At 40.7% G+C, this 16,432-nt stretch overlaps 1 protein-coding gene across 1 annotated transcript; it reads right to left on the bottom strand.

The window, feature by feature from the left end:
* Positions 1-7,389: 7,389 nt before the first annotated feature.
* LOC105530623 (thymosin beta-15A) lies at positions 7,390-10,679 on the bottom strand. The gene is made up of 3 exons (XM_011968252.1): positions 10,607-10,679; positions 8,756-8,872; positions 7,390-7,844 (listed from the first exon to the last, which is right to left on the bottom strand). The coding sequence occupies exons 2-3, from the start codon at positions 8,853-8,855 to the stop codon at positions 7,807-7,809; spliced, it is 138 nt and encodes a 45-aa protein (XP_011823642.1). The 5' UTR covers positions 8,856-8,872; positions 10,607-10,679; the 3' UTR covers positions 7,390-7,806.
* Between the last annotated feature and the right edge of the window lie 5,753 nt (positions 10,680-16,432).

A 16,432-nucleotide genomic window follows, 5' to 3' on the forward strand; every position in this document is an offset into this window, starting at 1 on the left:
AACAAAAAAAGAACAAAAAGACTGTCTTCCCCCAAGCAAGAGTAAATTCTGCAGCAGACAGCCTTCACAGTTGAACTGCAACATCGGCCATCCCCTGGGTCTTCAACCTCATGGTCTTTAGACTTAAACCGTAATGTCAGCTTGTACCTGGGACTCCAGGCTGCCAGGCCACCCTGCAGATTTAGGATTTGCCAGCTTCCTTAATCACATGAATCAGTTTCTTAAAATAAATCTCTCTCGACAGATAGATGGATAAATATCCTATTGGTTTTATTTGTCTGGAAATCCCCTAATACAAGCTTTCTGCACCAAAACATTGCTGCAGAGATCTGAGTGTTGTTTCCACATGTAAAATATCCGGTTATATATCAGACATTTTCGTGATTCCATTAATCAATACCTGTCCCTTTGATTACTGACTACACAGTTATGTCAGTAGTTTTCCCTGGGTCTTAAAAGATGTTTCTTCATCCTTTGATATGACTGGGGACTGCAACATATTCAGTTCAATGGTAAAGTTGAGGACTTAATTACAATTATTATCACTGAAGGTAACAATTCCTTGAACATGGGCAGAGTCCATGTGGCACGTGCTAACCAGAAGACTGAATGAACTTACCCCACTTCCGACCTTGCGAGTTAATTGCACTCCCTTTCATTACCACCCATATAGCCTACACTCATATTGGTTGGTGTCAATTAAATCAGGCATTGCTATAGTAATAAAAAGAGGCGCCGCTGACTGAATGGCGACTTTGCCAGGCATTGTTCTAAGTGTTTTACAGGGAACACTTCAATTCCCTTTCACAAGATCTCTGTGAAGTAGTGTTATTATCTCCATGTTTGTGGATAAAGACACCGAATCACATAAGAGTGTCACTTGTCCAAGATCAAACAGGTAGAATATTACCAAAGCTGGAATCAAACAAATTTCTGCACACTTAAGGTTCTGCTCAGCAAAAGAAAATATCATCAGAGTGAACAGGCAACATACAGAATGGGAGAAAATTTTTGCAATCTGTCCATCTGACAAAGTTCTGATATCCAGAATCTAAAAGAAATTTAAAGAAATTTACAAGGAAAAAAACAGCCCCACCAAATGTGCGCAAAGGATATGAACACATACTTCTCAAAAGAAGACATTAATGCAGCCAACAAACAGATGAAAAAAGCTCATCGTCTCTGGTCATTAGACAAGTGCAACTCGAAACAACAATAAGATACCATCTCATGCCACTTAGAATGGCGATCAGTAAGAAGTCAGGAAGCTACATATGCTGGCCAGGCTGTGGAGAAATAGGAACGCTTTTACCCTCTTGGTGGAAGTGCAAATTGGTGCAACCATTGTGGAAGACAGTGTGGGGATTCCTCAAGTATCTAGAACCAGAAATACCATCTGGCCCAGCAATCCCATTACTAGGTATGCACACAAAGGTGTATAAATTATTCTATTATAAAGACACAAGCACACATATGTTTATTGACACATTATTTACAATAGCACAGACTTGGAACCAACCCAAATGCCCATCAATGATAGACTGGATAAAGAAAAGTTGGCACATATACACCATGGAATACTATGCAGCCATAAAAAAAGAAGGAGTTCATGTCCTCGGCAGGGACATGGATGAAGCCGGAAGCCCTCATTTTCCACAAACTAACACAGGAAGAGAATACCAAACGCCGCATGTTCTCACTCAAAAGTGGGAGTTGAAAAATGAGAACACATGGACACAGGGAGGGTAACATCACACATCGGGACCTGTCAGGTGTCGGGGACAAGAGGAGGGAGAGCATCAGGACAAATACCTACTGCATGCGGGGCTTAAAACCTAGATGACGGGTTGACAGGTGCAGCAAACCATCATGGCACATGTGTACTTTTGTAACAAACCTGCGCGTACAGCACGGGTACGCCAGATCTTAAAGTAAAATAAAAATAAAAGAAAAGAAACAAACATAGTGAACCCTAGAAGTAACACCAGTTTAGAGATAGCAGAATAGAGATTTAGTGAATGACAAGATAGATCAGAATAATTATACATGATACCTCATACAGAGAACGAAGAAAGAAAAGATTAAAGAGAGGCAAGGAGACTAAAGGTGTGCAAAAAGAAAGTAGAATGAACATCATATGGGCATTACAAAAATTGAAATAAGAGTAATTTTGAGAAAATAATATTCAGAGAGAAATGGCTGGTAATTTTGCAGATCAAAGGAAACACATGATTTGCTGATTCAGGAAACACACTTATACACATCATAGTAAAACTACAGAAAAGTGAAAACATAGAGATCATAATAGTTAAGAAAAAACACGTTGCCTTCCAGGGAATAACAAAGTGTGTGTCAGCAGACCTCTGCCTATCAATGAATGGAAGTCAAAAGCAGAGTCTGAGAGAAAATACTGTCAACATAGAGTTGCATTCCTAGCTAAAGTATCATGAAATAATAAGAAGGCTGTGATAGACAGGCAGGAGAACCACCCAGAATCCCTGTGGAGGATGGATTTGATGTTTGTGAGGCTCAGAGTGCAGGTAGTTGCCAGTCAACAGCCACTTGTCCCTGAGGACATTACCTGAGCTGCCTTGCTCTACCTCATGCCCTTCCCGAGGTGGACCACATGCAAAGACAAATCCAGGAAGGGGTATAAAGATATAGCTAACTATCCAATGCTGAATAACTCTGATGAGCCATTTTATCTTCAGAGCTTCTCTGGGTATCCCAAGAGGCTTTTGTTTGGCCTGAAGTAAGCATGAACTTCTTCCTCTGCCCACTCCTGCCTCCTTCCTGTCCGTTCCTCAGCTGCTGATCCGGGATAAGTGTCCTGCACACTAAACTCCATCACGGTGTCAGCTTCCTGCAGAACCTAACCCAGAAACAATGAGATGGGAGAGAAATTGAAAACTCCCAGTGTTGACATCAACAGAAACCTTGTTAAAGAAATTTCCGAAGAATGTCATTTAAAGAGATGTAAAGTGACCAAAAGAGTACGACTGGAAGTGCCAACAGGGAATAGTAATGCAATACACTGACATATAGGGGTGAATGAAAAACAATGACTTATGAAACGGATACCGTGAAGACTATGAAGACACTGAACAATCAATGAAATAAGAAAGAACTAAATATTATAATTACGCATCATGTGCACAAGGGCATCATCCTTGCGATTTAAGGGGCACATGACCTGTGGCATCCCACTGATTTTTCATGCATTCTTTCCCCAAGAACTAAACATTGTCAACTCTGCTTCAATTTATATCTGTGGTGCAGTTTATTCCACAGGAAATAATTGATTTCATTTGATAATTTTGAATGTAATCACTTCGCTACATGCTCATTTCTGTTAGTTTGATTCCCAGGCCTCTGTTTATAAGGATTAGTCAGATCAACGTTATTTTTGTAGCTAAGTCCCTTAATATTTTCACTCTTATTCTCCCTAGAGAATTTGGTGGAATAGTCCACATGTCCGTTATGCTCGATTTGGGAACATATAAAAATAAATTCTTGATATAAACATCGTACCTATTTAATCCTGTTTTTTGAACATGTCTCATACACAGAATTCTTTTCAATACACAAATTAGGACGCAAAGAGAGTACATTAAATAGCCAAGTAGAATTTTCAGGAAGCATCTCATTATTCCGGGTCCTTGAGCATGGAAACTACTGTTCTGATTGCTTCAGAATTATCCAATTCTATTCCTTTCTTGTCCATAAACTCCTGTTTTTTAAAAACATAAACTTTTATCAGTTGCAGTTGTGCATCTTTGGATGATGGGAGCATTCAAAGAACATGCCAGACTCCAGTCTCCACTCATTTCACCACAGAGGAACCTGCAGCCCATGAGCCACAGCCATTGGCACAAGCATGGAAGATGACTGGGACTGAAACAGTATGTGCGTTCCTTGGTGTTGCCCTATTACAGGGAAGAGGGACAGAGAATGATTTTTGCTTGCCCTGTGACTTTTTGCTCACTTGCTTTCAAATGTGTTGATTTGGAGATATGAATTAGCTGGTAGTGGGGCATGTCCTTGCTCCTTGCAATGACTAAGAAAAAGATGATGAGGCACTAAGAGAACTAAGATGATCCCTCCTTTCTCCTCCTGGGATGTCAATGTTAATATTCCTGTGAATGTTAATACAATATAATTTACCTTGTGTTGTCTTCTTGGCCCGTTGGGTGTGTGTTTGTTTTTCTATATCTATATTGCTGAGGTTCAAAACAGTTGTGACTTTCCAGTTACCTTTTAAAAAGTATTATTTATATCTAGCACTCACTTCTGTGGAGAGAGAACATATTCTGGGATTTCAATCCTTGGAAATGTATAATGAGTTGCTTGAAAGCCCTGTGTTTGTCTATTGTATTGTTGTTATCACTACTTTCAAAATATGTTGTAAATTCCCCTTCCGAGTAGGATGCCGACACCTGATTAGGATGTCAATTCAAGGAAATGATAAAACGAACCCTGGATAATCTACAAAAACAAAATCCTTCTGCAGCTCATAATATCGTGATAAATCCCTGGCAGGAGAGACCAACCACAGAGGATTTCACCTGTGGCAGAGCCACAAGTGCTCAAGAGAAAGAATGTGGGCAACGCAGGATGCTCCAGAGAGCTTCCGTGAACAGTGCAGGTGGAAAGATGGGGCCAATGGCTGATCAAGGAGGCCATGGAGAAATCTGTTTTTCATTTTAGGCCCAATGCTGACTAACTGTGCTGGGCCATAATACCTCCACAGCTCTCCTTCAAATAGATAAACTAAGGATTTAGGGCCATTGACCCACCTTATCCGGATTAGTACTTATTTTTGAATTTTAAGAAAATCTCATAAAAGTATTTCAAAAAGAATAAAATAGTTTGCTTCCAAAAGTGACTGAAAAAATCTTTCACAAAATTAACTGCAACAAATGTCCCCGTGTGGTGCTTTGAGACTGTCTTACACATCCCTAACAAAATTATGGAAGCTGAAGCCTCTTTTCAGAGCTGTTTGCCTTTGCAGGGATAAAAAGTAACTGTGGAGTTGTTTGAAGAACACTGCATTTCCCTCAATCACTTTATTTCTATCAGGCTCATTGGTGCTGCATGAACTTGCCAGAAGTTTTCCATAGGACATAAAAATGTCCCACTAAAGAATGTTAATTCTTGCATACAGTTCTAAGCACTTAGTCTCGTGAGTAGTCATTTTTGTAAACATTGAATGATTAGGACTTTCTTCTTGTGTGTTGCCTTTGTAAATTCAGAAAGTATACCGGAGCGTAGTGAAATGTTTAAAATGCACCATAATCCAGCTGTGGAATGCTGACTAGAAGTGTAAGGGTGACTGACATAGACAAATTATAGGCAAGGGAAAGGAGAAATAGGTCTTGATGTTGAAGACTGGAATGGGAAATGAATACATCTGATTATCCGTCTCTGTGGCTGAAAGCAGGTAAAGGGCAATAAGTGAGCATCGGTGATCTAATGGTGTGTTTTGCTGAAAGAAGAAACTAAAGGAATTGGCGTGCATCATGTAACTAACAAATTATAAGCATCATATCAAGAAAAACAGTAGTAGCAGATCAAGGATACCCTCATTAAGTTTTGTCAACATGATCCGTATCAAGGAATTCCCGTTGAAATGCATACTATTCCTGTGAACAGTTTGTATACCATGGAGGTGCAGACTTCAGTGTAAAACAAAGGTGCACTTCCAGAGAACTGCAAGGAGCTGAGCAACTCTACTGGACAATTGCCTCAAGTAGAAGATAAGGTACTGTTGACTAACATGGTTACTTCCAAGGTTCAAATTCTCTGGCTACACTAAGCCCTGTGACTGTGTCACCTCATCAGCACTTGATCAAAATTGACCTACCTACTGTTTTGATTTTGAAACTTTAAGCTATAGCAGAGAAAACAGCTTCCACTTCATGTAATCCCACTGATTATTTAAGAATGTGAGCCCTTAGAAAGGGGGAGGTAAGATAATACTTGAGGTTGAAAATAGGTATGAACGGTATAATCCGTCTTTGTAGGAAGATATGTACATTAATAGATCACAAGTCTGGATGGTTAATACTTCTAATTGGTGGGATATAGGTGATTTGTTTTTATACACGTGATTAAAGTAGGCTGGGCATGGTAGCTCATGCCTGTAATCCCAGCACTTTGGGAGGTTGAGACAGGCAGATTGCTTGAGCCCAGGAGTTCAAGACCAGCCTGGGCAACATAGCGAGATCTCATCTCTACTAATAATCAGAAAGATTAGCTGGGTGTGGCGTCATGTGCCTGTAGTCCCAGGGACTAGGGAGGCTGAGGTGGGAGGATTGCTTGAGCCCAGGAGGTCAAGGCTGCGATGAGCTATGATTGTACCACTGCACTCTAGCCTAGGTGACAGAGCAAGATCCTGTCTCATAAAAATAAACTAAAATAATAATTTTTAAAAAGGTGTAAAAGTATTGTTTAAAGGCAGGAATTAAAATGCATGCATTTATACATATTCCTTATTGTATTAGCTCAGGCTACCATAACAAAATACTATAGACTAGGTGACTTAAACAACAAAAATTTACTTGCTCACAGTTCTAGAGTCTAGAAATCTCAAGTCGATGTCCAGCACAGTCACATTCTGGTGAGGGCTCTCTTCCTGGCTTGTAGATAGCCACCTTCTTGCTGTGTCCTCGCAAGTTGCAGACTGGTCTCTCTCTCCTTATAAGGCCATGGTCCTATTGGATGAGGCCCTGACTGTTATCACTTCATAACCTAAATTACCTCTGAAACAACCTATCTAAAGATACAATAACACTAAGGATTAGGGTTTCAACATATGAATTGGGGGGTCACAGGTGACAAAATTCATCCATAGCATTTATGCTCACCATGAACACTAGAAATGTTTAGTTCATAAAACAGCAAATTCTGTTCAGTAGAAAAAATCATACCAGAAGTTCGGTGCTACAGGTCATTAGAAGATGTGATGTGCTTAACATGGTGTTTGTTAGGAAGTGCCTCCTGCTCCTTTCTCCATCCAAGTTCAGTCTTGGATGTTAACTCCCATTAAGCTGAAAAATACTTTCCAGAAGGAAAGAGAGCCAAGCTTGAATTCCAGCCCTTATTCACCTTGAGCAGATCACATCAGACCCTGTTTTCATTGCTTCATTCTGCAATAACGAGATTAGTCCACATGACCTTCTCTCCCAAGGTTCTCTTAACTCTGTGATTCCAACTCTAAAGAAAAAGCACCTACCATCCCCAAGTCAGGACTCACTGGACCTGGACAGAATTGAGTATATCCCCCCAGGAATAATCTGCTAAAAGTTTTCCTTCAACCATTTTGTTCGGCTCAAAGGGTAGCCTTGTGTACTTTTCATTCCTTAAACTACCTACCAGAATGAACCACAACAGTCACACGATAACTATTATATTTATTATTTTATTGCTACATTGGAAGTGAAAATAAACTATAAGAAGCTGCAAAAGGATGCAACCTCATGAAGATTACAAAACAATTCAGGCATCCATTGTAGAAAGTTAAAATTGGCTTATCCTGTATGAGGTGCAAGGACTACGTACACAAAGGTCATCAATGGCAAGATTATTGACAGCATCTGCCATTTGGAATTTACATACCAATGGGAAGTTTAAAAAGGAACTTAAGGAAACATTCACTACCCCTGACCTCTTAGCCAGGGAATACAGTTGAGAAGAAATCAGAAGATGCCTGAAATCTTTACAAACACATAGGGTTACAAAAAAACAAACCCAAAACCAAGACTGTCAGACAATGTTGAAATCTGCTCTTTGGAGGAGATCCCCATTTTACGATGTTTGAACACACTCTTTCTCCTGCTGGATAGCTGGGGGAATAAAAGAAACAAAACATTACAAAAGAATTTTCCTAAGACTAAGTTCAGCTTCTTCCAAAAGAGCTCTTTGTAAATCATTGAAGGCTGCCATACATGCTTTAAATTTAGAATGCCAAGGCATTAACCACAAAACTCACAGTGGGGTGTGTGTGTGCATGCGTGTGTATGTTAACCACCTGAACATTCATTAGAAACTACATCAACTGTAGGGTTTGTTTTTCCAAATGCTGTTGTCATTTTTTTAGACTATTCAAGACAGAGGAGTAAGTGAAGCACTTTCTTCAGATTTATCTATCACTACACAGTTAGGAAATTAGACACTTTCAAATAATTTTAACTAATGTTGTAACTCTCAAATAAAAGTGAAATAACAAAAAGTGCCCCTCAGCCTTTGTGAATATGTTTAGAGTTTCTCCAGCAGGGTCTAACTCCAGAGGGCAAAACCCATCCCTTGAATCTGAGAGCTTTGAGTACACCAAGATCTAAATTTGTTGTCTCACCTTATCTTGTCATCAGATATAGAAAGCCAAAACTGCAGTCTACAGGGTTATTTAGGGATATTATGGACTCAAATTTCTAAATGCAGAAAAATGCCAAATACCCAAAAGTAGACAAAAGCTAAGTGTTTTTTAGTGCTACATCCAATATCCCAAGATTCGTTTTAACGTGGTTTTAATAATTTTCTAACAAGAATCTAGTTTTTTATTCCCCTATCACTACTGGGCCCCCATCATATGAGAACCAGAAGAAAAATATTTGATAGTTTTAACTGCTGCATTAAATACCATGGTACTCTAATTATTGCTTACTTTGCATCAAAAATTTACTAGAAGATAGGTTTATTTAGTGAACCTATTAACTTTCTCTATTGTTTTTTTCCATCAGAACCCCCCATGACTTACTTTCCTTTGAAGGAAGAGTATTTTTTTCTTCAGTATTAGTTTTCTTCAGTTTTGACCTGTCAAACTTCTCCACTTCTGACAAGTCTGGTTTATCACTCATCTTGACTAGAAGAAAGCCTGAAAAGAAAAAAACATTTTTAAGAAAACGTACATGGCAGAACTATCTTCAGACTAATGCGTCACAAGCAAAAAAATTCACATTTCCTATCAGTGTATATTCTACCTGCTTATTTTCAACAGAAAAACAGCAACACATCTTAGAAAATCCCAGCACTTTGGGAGGCCGAGGTGGGCGGATCACTGGAGGTCAGGAATTCAAGACCAGCCTGGCCAACATGGTGAAACCCCATCTCTACTAAAAATACAAAAATTAGCCAGGCATGGTGGCGTGCGCCTGTAATCCCAGTTACTCGGGAGGCTGAGGCAGGAGAATTGCTTGAACCTGGGAGACTGAGGTGGCAGTGAGCCGAGATTGCACCACTGCACTCCAGCCTGGGCAACAGAGCAAGTCTCTATTTAAAAAAAGTTATATTTTTGTTAAAATAATTTCAACTCTACATCATTAGCCCATTTCTGATAGGCAGTAAATGCCACTACATCAGAACGCACTATAAACCAAGGTGCCCTAGAAACCCAGAGCCAGTATGTCGGACTCTTAAAATCACAGCAAGAGTAAAACGGAGGTGATAGAAGCACAAGAGCAGATAGGGATAGAAGAAAAAGTAAAGACTGACTTTAAACAGGTAATTATTTTGTAACAGGAGATAGCACTATTTGAGCATCTTCGCTTTCTATTAAATTACTTTTGGTTTTTGGCATTTTTCTTGAGAGATGGGGAGCAGCACACAAAACAGAGTGGCATAAGTTGTATTAATTTCTTTCTATTTTAAATCCCCAAAGACGATAGTACATTAAGGCAGTGCACGCCTCATAATAGCTCCTTGTGGCACTGGTTTGTAAACGTTGTAAGAAGAGATAGCTAACTAGGATCAGACCCATGACTTCAGCAGAATGGGATAAACCAAATAGAAGTGAGTCTTCTTTCACCATGTTTTCTCTGCAAAGAGACAGGCAAGGAGATGAGACTCAGAAGTCCGTGGCTATGAACCTGACCAAATGCCTGGTGCCCTGTGAGCATCCCGAGTTTGTCCAAAAGAGACAATAGGGTATCCCAGAAATCGGAAGGCAGAGCTCTCATAAGAGAGCCCGGCCCCACCCTGGTGGAGTAAGATACTATGTCTAGTGCTTGGAGTAGAATGGAGAGGCCCCCAAGCAGCCAGAAGTGCCGAACATGCCTCCATTCCATCGAGGTTACCCTAAGACCCTCCTCTGCCAAGCGATCAGACGCCAAGCTCCGAGCTGGGAAACTGGAACTAACAAATAAATAACAGCAGGGCCAGGTGCATAGGCCAGTCTGTCAGGAGCAGCTTGCATACCTTTTCAAATAACTATTAGCGTTGTCTGGCGCCCAGCGTAACGGCCACGGGATGGGAGGGAACGAGGGCCAGCCCCAGAGGGCCCATTCCGGGCGGCCCCCAAACTCCTCATCCTCAAAGCCTCCGACATGCAGCTACCGCGGACGGGTCGCTTTTAAGGGTCTGTCCCCACCCCCCATCCCTGGGTCTTGTTCCCAGGACCTGCACCCTGCAGGGCTGGACTTCGCGCGCAGAAGGCGGCGCCCGGGGCAGGCAAAGGCGCAGACTCGCCAGGCCTGGCGGCGGCGCAGACGCAAAGCGCCAGTCCCAACCCCGGCCCCTCTGGCTCCCGAAGGTGCGGCATCCTCCGCCTCGCGACCCCGAGGCCTCCCTGTTCCCATGGTCCTCTGGCTCCTGCGGGGCCACAGGTCCTCACCTGAAGGCTTGAAGACTCGTGAAAAGCTATCCGCGGGGCTGAGACCCAGGCTCGCTCTGGACCAGGTTAGCGTTCCCGCCAGAGGCCTGCAGCGCTAAGCCCTGCAGCAGACCCCGCCCCAGCCCTGTCTGATTGGCCCAGGGTTTCCGGACTCGTTTCCTTCCCCTCCTCCGCTTCAGCCTCCAGAGCCTGCCCACCGTCTCCTCTATGATCAGGGGCTTGGTGACATCAGAGCAGACCCCGCCTCCCCAGGCTCCACCTCCCGGGCCTCTCCCACTGCTTTAGTCCTGAGGGTCCACATTCCCTTAATCCTAAGTACCCTCACTCTTTCACAATAACAGAGACCTCTGCATTAAGCAGACATATCTTGCCCAGTGAGCTTAGAACATCTGGAACACTGAAGTCCAAGCCGAATGACCGGTATTTAGGCTCTCTGGGCTTTTTATAGCCACTGGGGCCTAAGGACGCTATGAAAACCTAACAGTAGGTTGGAAGTGGGGCTCGGTGTTGTCTGCTGTAATCCTTAGCCAGGTCGTGGAGTAGGGGTGCTCATGGTGAGGGTGGGTGGTTCAGGGCCATTCACCCCTACAACTGGACATTTCTGTGACAGTAGTGCTCTCCTATAAAATGTAACAGTCACATTTGCAACTTTCTCGGCCACGGAACCCGATAGCAATCAGTTTATAATCACAGAACAACTGAAGCTATTCACCTTTATATCCCCAATCCCTAGCACTTTGGCCCACAAGACACATTGGTTGTGGAGATGTCTATAGGTTGAAGTAATAAATCTGTGACGGGGAGGAATTTTTGGACAATAGCACCACCCAGTGTCTATTGGAAGAGAAAATTGAGGACCCTGTATTTACTTGAAAGGACTAAGTGTTCAAGATCATTTTCTGGATGCTTATCCAGAACCTTAGAGCATTAAGGTAAGGTGGAGGTAGAACTATGTCTTTAGCTTGCACCCCATGTATGGTGGTACAGATTTATATAGATTAGAAATCACTCTTTCCACAGGGATTTCTCAAGCCTTCCCCACCTCACTTCATTCCCTTTTCTTTGCTCTTGTAGCACTTTCTGTTAATTTGAAAATTGTGTATGCTTGTTGGAGAAACTTTTAAAACAGAAAAGCATACTCATTCAACAAATAATATTAATTGTGTACCTACAATGTCCCTGGCATTAAATATAATAAACACCAGTGTTTCCACTACTCAGATTTCAATGTTGTTAACATTTAGGTATATTTACTTTGTCTTTCTTTTAAGGAATGAAAACTTTACAGAAAAAAAATTGAGGTTTCCTTGACCTTCACTCCATTTCCATTCACCTTCCCTCTTCCCCAGGGGTACTCCTATCCTAAATGTGATGTGTAACTTCCAGCGTATTTTTTTAACTTTTAAGTTCAGGGGTACATGTGCAGATTTGTTACGTAGCTAAACTATGTCATGGGTGTTTGTTCTACAGATTATTTCATCACCCAGATATTGAGCGTAGTACCCATTAGGTATTTTTCCTGGTCCTCTCCATCCTCCCACCCTACACCCTCTGGGAGGTCCCAGTGTGTGTTGTTCCCCTCTGTATCCATGTGTTCTCATCATTTAACTCCCACTTGCAAGTGAGAACATGCGATATTTGGTTTTCTGTTCCTGCATTAGTTTGCTAAGGATAATGGCCTCCAGCTCCATCCATGTCCCTGCAAAGGACATTATCTCTTTCTTGTCTATGGCTGCATAGTATTCCATGCTGTATATATACCACATTTTATTTATCCAGTCTATGATTGATGGGCATTTAGGTTGGTTCCATGTCTTTACTACTGTGAATAGTATTGCAATGAACATACCTGTGCATGTGTCTTTATAATTGAACAATTTCTATTCCATCAGGTATATACACAGTAATGGGATTGGCAGGTCAAATGGTATTTCTGTCTTTAAGTCTTTGAGGAATTGCCACACTGTCTTCCACAATGGCTGAACTAATTTATACTCCCAGCAACAGTGTACAAGTATACATTTTTCTCCACAACCTTGACATCATCTGTTATTTTTTCACTTTTTAATTATAGCCATTCTGACTGGCATGAGATGGTATCTCCTTGTAGTTTTGATTTACAGTTCTCTAATGATCAGTGATGTTGAGCATTTTTTAAATATATGATTGTTGGCCACATGTATGTCTTCTATTGAAAAGTGTCTGTTAACATCCTTTGCCCACTTTTTAATGGGTTTGTTTTTCTCTTGTATGTTTATTTAAGTTCCTTATAGATGCTGGATATTAGACTTTTATCAGATGCATGGTTTGCAAAAATTTATTTCCCATTTTGTAGGTTGTCTGTCTATTGATAGTTTCTTTTGTTGTGCAGAAGCTTTTGTTGCAATTGCTTTTGGCATCTTTGTCATGAAATATTTGCATGTGCCTACATCATAAATGATATTGCATAGGTTGTCTTCCAGGGTTTTTATAGTTTTCAGTTTTACATTTAAGTCTTTAATCCATCTTGAGTTAATTTTTCTATATGATGTAAGGAAAGAGTCCAGTTTTAATCTTCTGCATATGGCAACCACTTATGGGAACACAATTTGTTGAATAGGGAACCTTTCCCCATTGCTTGTTTTTGTCAGGTTTGTCAAAGATCATATAATTGTAGATATGTGGTCTTATTTCTGGCTTCTCTAGTCTGTTCCATTGGTCTGTGTGCCTGTTTTGTGCCAGTACCATGAGGTTTTGGCTACTGTAGCCCTGTAGTATGGTTTGCCTCCAACTTTGTTCATTTTGCTTAGGATAGCCTTGGCTATTTTTTGGTTCCCTGTGAATTCTAAAATATTTTTTTCTAGTTCTGTGAAAAATGTCAATAATAGTTTAATAGGCATAGCATTGAATCTATTAATATAAATTGCTTTGGGCAGTATGACCATTTTAATGATATTGATGTTTCCTATCCATGAACATGGCATGTCTTTCCATTTGTTTGTGTTGTCTGATTTATTTGAGCAGTTCTCCTTTTTTATTTGTAGTTCTATTGTATTTTTTAAGAAAATTTTCGCTTCCCTAGTTAGCTGTAGTCCTAGGTGTTTTATTCTTTGTGTGTCAATTGTGAATGGGAGTCCATTTCTGATTTGGCTCTTGGCTTGACTGTTGTTGGTGTATAGGAATGCTAGTGATTTTTGCACATTGATTTTGTATCCTGAGACTTTACAAAAGTTGCCTATCAGCTTAAGAAGCTTTTAGGCTGAGACAATGGCGTTTTCTAGTTATAGGAGCATGTCATCTGCAAACAGGGATTATCGGGGGAAAACCCACCCCCAATATTCAATGTGGGTTATTTTCTATTTGCCTAACCATCAGCTGCTCTGAGAAATAAAGGGAAAGAGTACAAAAGAGAGAGATTTTAAAGCTGGGTGTCCGGGGGAGACATCACATGTTGGCAGGTTCCGTGATGCTCCCTGAGCCGTAAAACCAGCAAGATTTTATTAGCGATTTTCAAACGGGGAGGGAGTGTATGCATAGGGTGTGGGTCAAGAGATCACATGCTTCACAAGGTAATAAAATATCACAAAGCAAATGGAGGCAGGGCGAGATCACAGGACCACATGACAGGGCGAAATTAAAATTGCTAATGAAGTTTTGTGTACGCTTTGTCATTGATAACATCTTATCAGGAGACAGGGTTTGAGAACAGACAACCAGTCTGACCAAAATTTATTAGGCGGGAATTTCCTCATCCTAATAAGCCTGGGAGTGCTACAGGAGACCGGGGCTTATTTCATTCCTTCGTCTTCAACCATAAAAGACAGCCACCCCCAAAACAGCCATTTCAGAGGCCTACCCTCAGGGGCACATTCTCTTTCTCAGGGATGTTCCTTGCTGAGAAAAAGAATTGAGCGATATTTCTCCTATTTGCTTTTGAAAGAAGAGAAATATGGCTCTGTTCTGCCTAGCTCACCGACAGTCAGAGTTTAAGGTTATCTCCCTTGTTCCCTGAACATTGCTGTTATCCTGTTCTTTTTTCAAGATGCCCAGATTTCATATTGTTCAAACACACATGCTCTACAAACCATTTGTGCAGCCAATGCAATCATCACAGGGTTCTGAGGTGGCATACATGCTCCTCAGCTTGCAAAGATGACAGGAATAAGATATTAAAGTAAAGAAAGGCATAGGAAATCATAAGGTTATTGATTGGGGAAGTGATAAGTGTCCATGAAATCTTCACAATTTGTGTTCAGAGATTGCAGTAAAGACAGGTGTAAGAAATTATAAAAGTATTAATTTGGGAAACTAATAAATGTCCATGAAATCTTCACAATTTATGTTCTTCTGTCATGGCTTCAGCCAGTCCCTCTGTTCGGGGTCCCTGACTTCCCGCAACAGGGATAGCTTTACTTCCTCTCTTCCTATTCAGATGCCCTTTATTTCTTTCTCTTGCCCGATTACCCTGGCCAGAACTTCCAATATTATGTTGGATAGGAGTTATGGTAATGAGAGAGGGCATCCTTGTCTTGTTGCCAGTTTTCAAGGGGGATGCTTCCAGCTTTTACCCTTTCAGTATGATGCTGGCTGTGGGTTTGTCATATATGGGTCTTATTATTTTGAGGTATGTTCCTTCAATGCCTAGTTTATTGAGAGTTTTTAACATGAATGGATGTTGAATTTTATTGAAAGCCTTTTCTGCATCTATTGAGATAATCACGTGGTTTTTGTCTTTAGTTCTATTTCTGTTATTAATCGTACTTATTGATCTGCATATGTTGAACCAACCTTGCCTCCCAGGGATAAAGCCTACTTTATTGTGGTGGGTAAGCCTTTTGATGTACTGTTAGATTCAGTTTGCTGGTAGTTTGTTGAAGATTTTTGCATTGATGTTTATCAAGGATATTGGCCTGAAGTTTTTGTTGTTGTTGTTGTTGTATCTCTCCAAGGTTTGATATCAGGATGATGCTGGCCTCATAGAATGAGTTAGGGCAGAGTCCCTCCCTCTCAATTTTTTGGAATAGTTTCAGTAAGAATGGTACCAGCTCTTCTTTGTACGTCTGGTAGAATTCAGCTGTGAATCCCCTGGTCCTGGGCTTTTTTTCGGTTGCTAGGCTAATTTATTACTGCCTGCATTTCAGAGTTCACTATTGGTCTGTTCAGGAATTCAATTTCTTCCTGGTTCAGTCTTGGGAGTGTGTATGTGTCAGGAATTTATCAATTTCTTCTAGAGTTTCTAGTGTATGTGCGTACAGCTGTTCATAATATTCTCTGATAGTTGTTTGTATTTCTTTGGGGCTCAGTGGTAATATCTCCCTTGCCGTTTCTGATTGTGTTTATTTGAATCATCTCTCTTTTCTTCCTCATTACTCTAGCTGGTGGCCTACTGATTTTATTAATTTTTTTCAAAAAACCAGCTCGTGGATTCATTGATCTTTTGAATGGCTTTCCGTGTCTCTGTCTCCTTCAGTTCAGCTCTGATTTTGGTTATTTCTTGTCTTCTTCTAGCTTTGGGATTTGTTTACTCTTGATTCTCTGGTTCTTTTGGTTGTGATGTTAGATTGTTAACTCAAGATCAATCTGTCTTTTTGATGTGGGCATTTGGTGCTATAAATTTCCCTCTTAACACACCTTAGCTGTGTCTGAGAGATTCTGGTATGTTATATCTTTGTTTTGATTACTTTCAAAGAACTTCTTGATTTTTGCCTTAGTTTCATTATTTACCCTAAAATCTTCCAGGAGAAGTCTTTCATGGAATTGTAATACAATTACCATGTCCGTGGAATTGTAATACAATTACCATGTCCGTGGAATTGTAATACAATTACCATGTCCGTGGAATTGTAA

Source organism: Mandrillus leucophaeus, unplaced genomic scaffold (assembly GCF_000951045.1).
Source record: "Mandrillus leucophaeus isolate KB7577 unplaced genomic scaffold, Mleu.le_1.0 Scaffold834, whole genome shotgun sequence".
Classification (NCBI taxonomy): Eukaryota; Metazoa; Chordata; class Mammalia; order Primates; family Cercopithecidae; genus Mandrillus; species Mandrillus leucophaeus.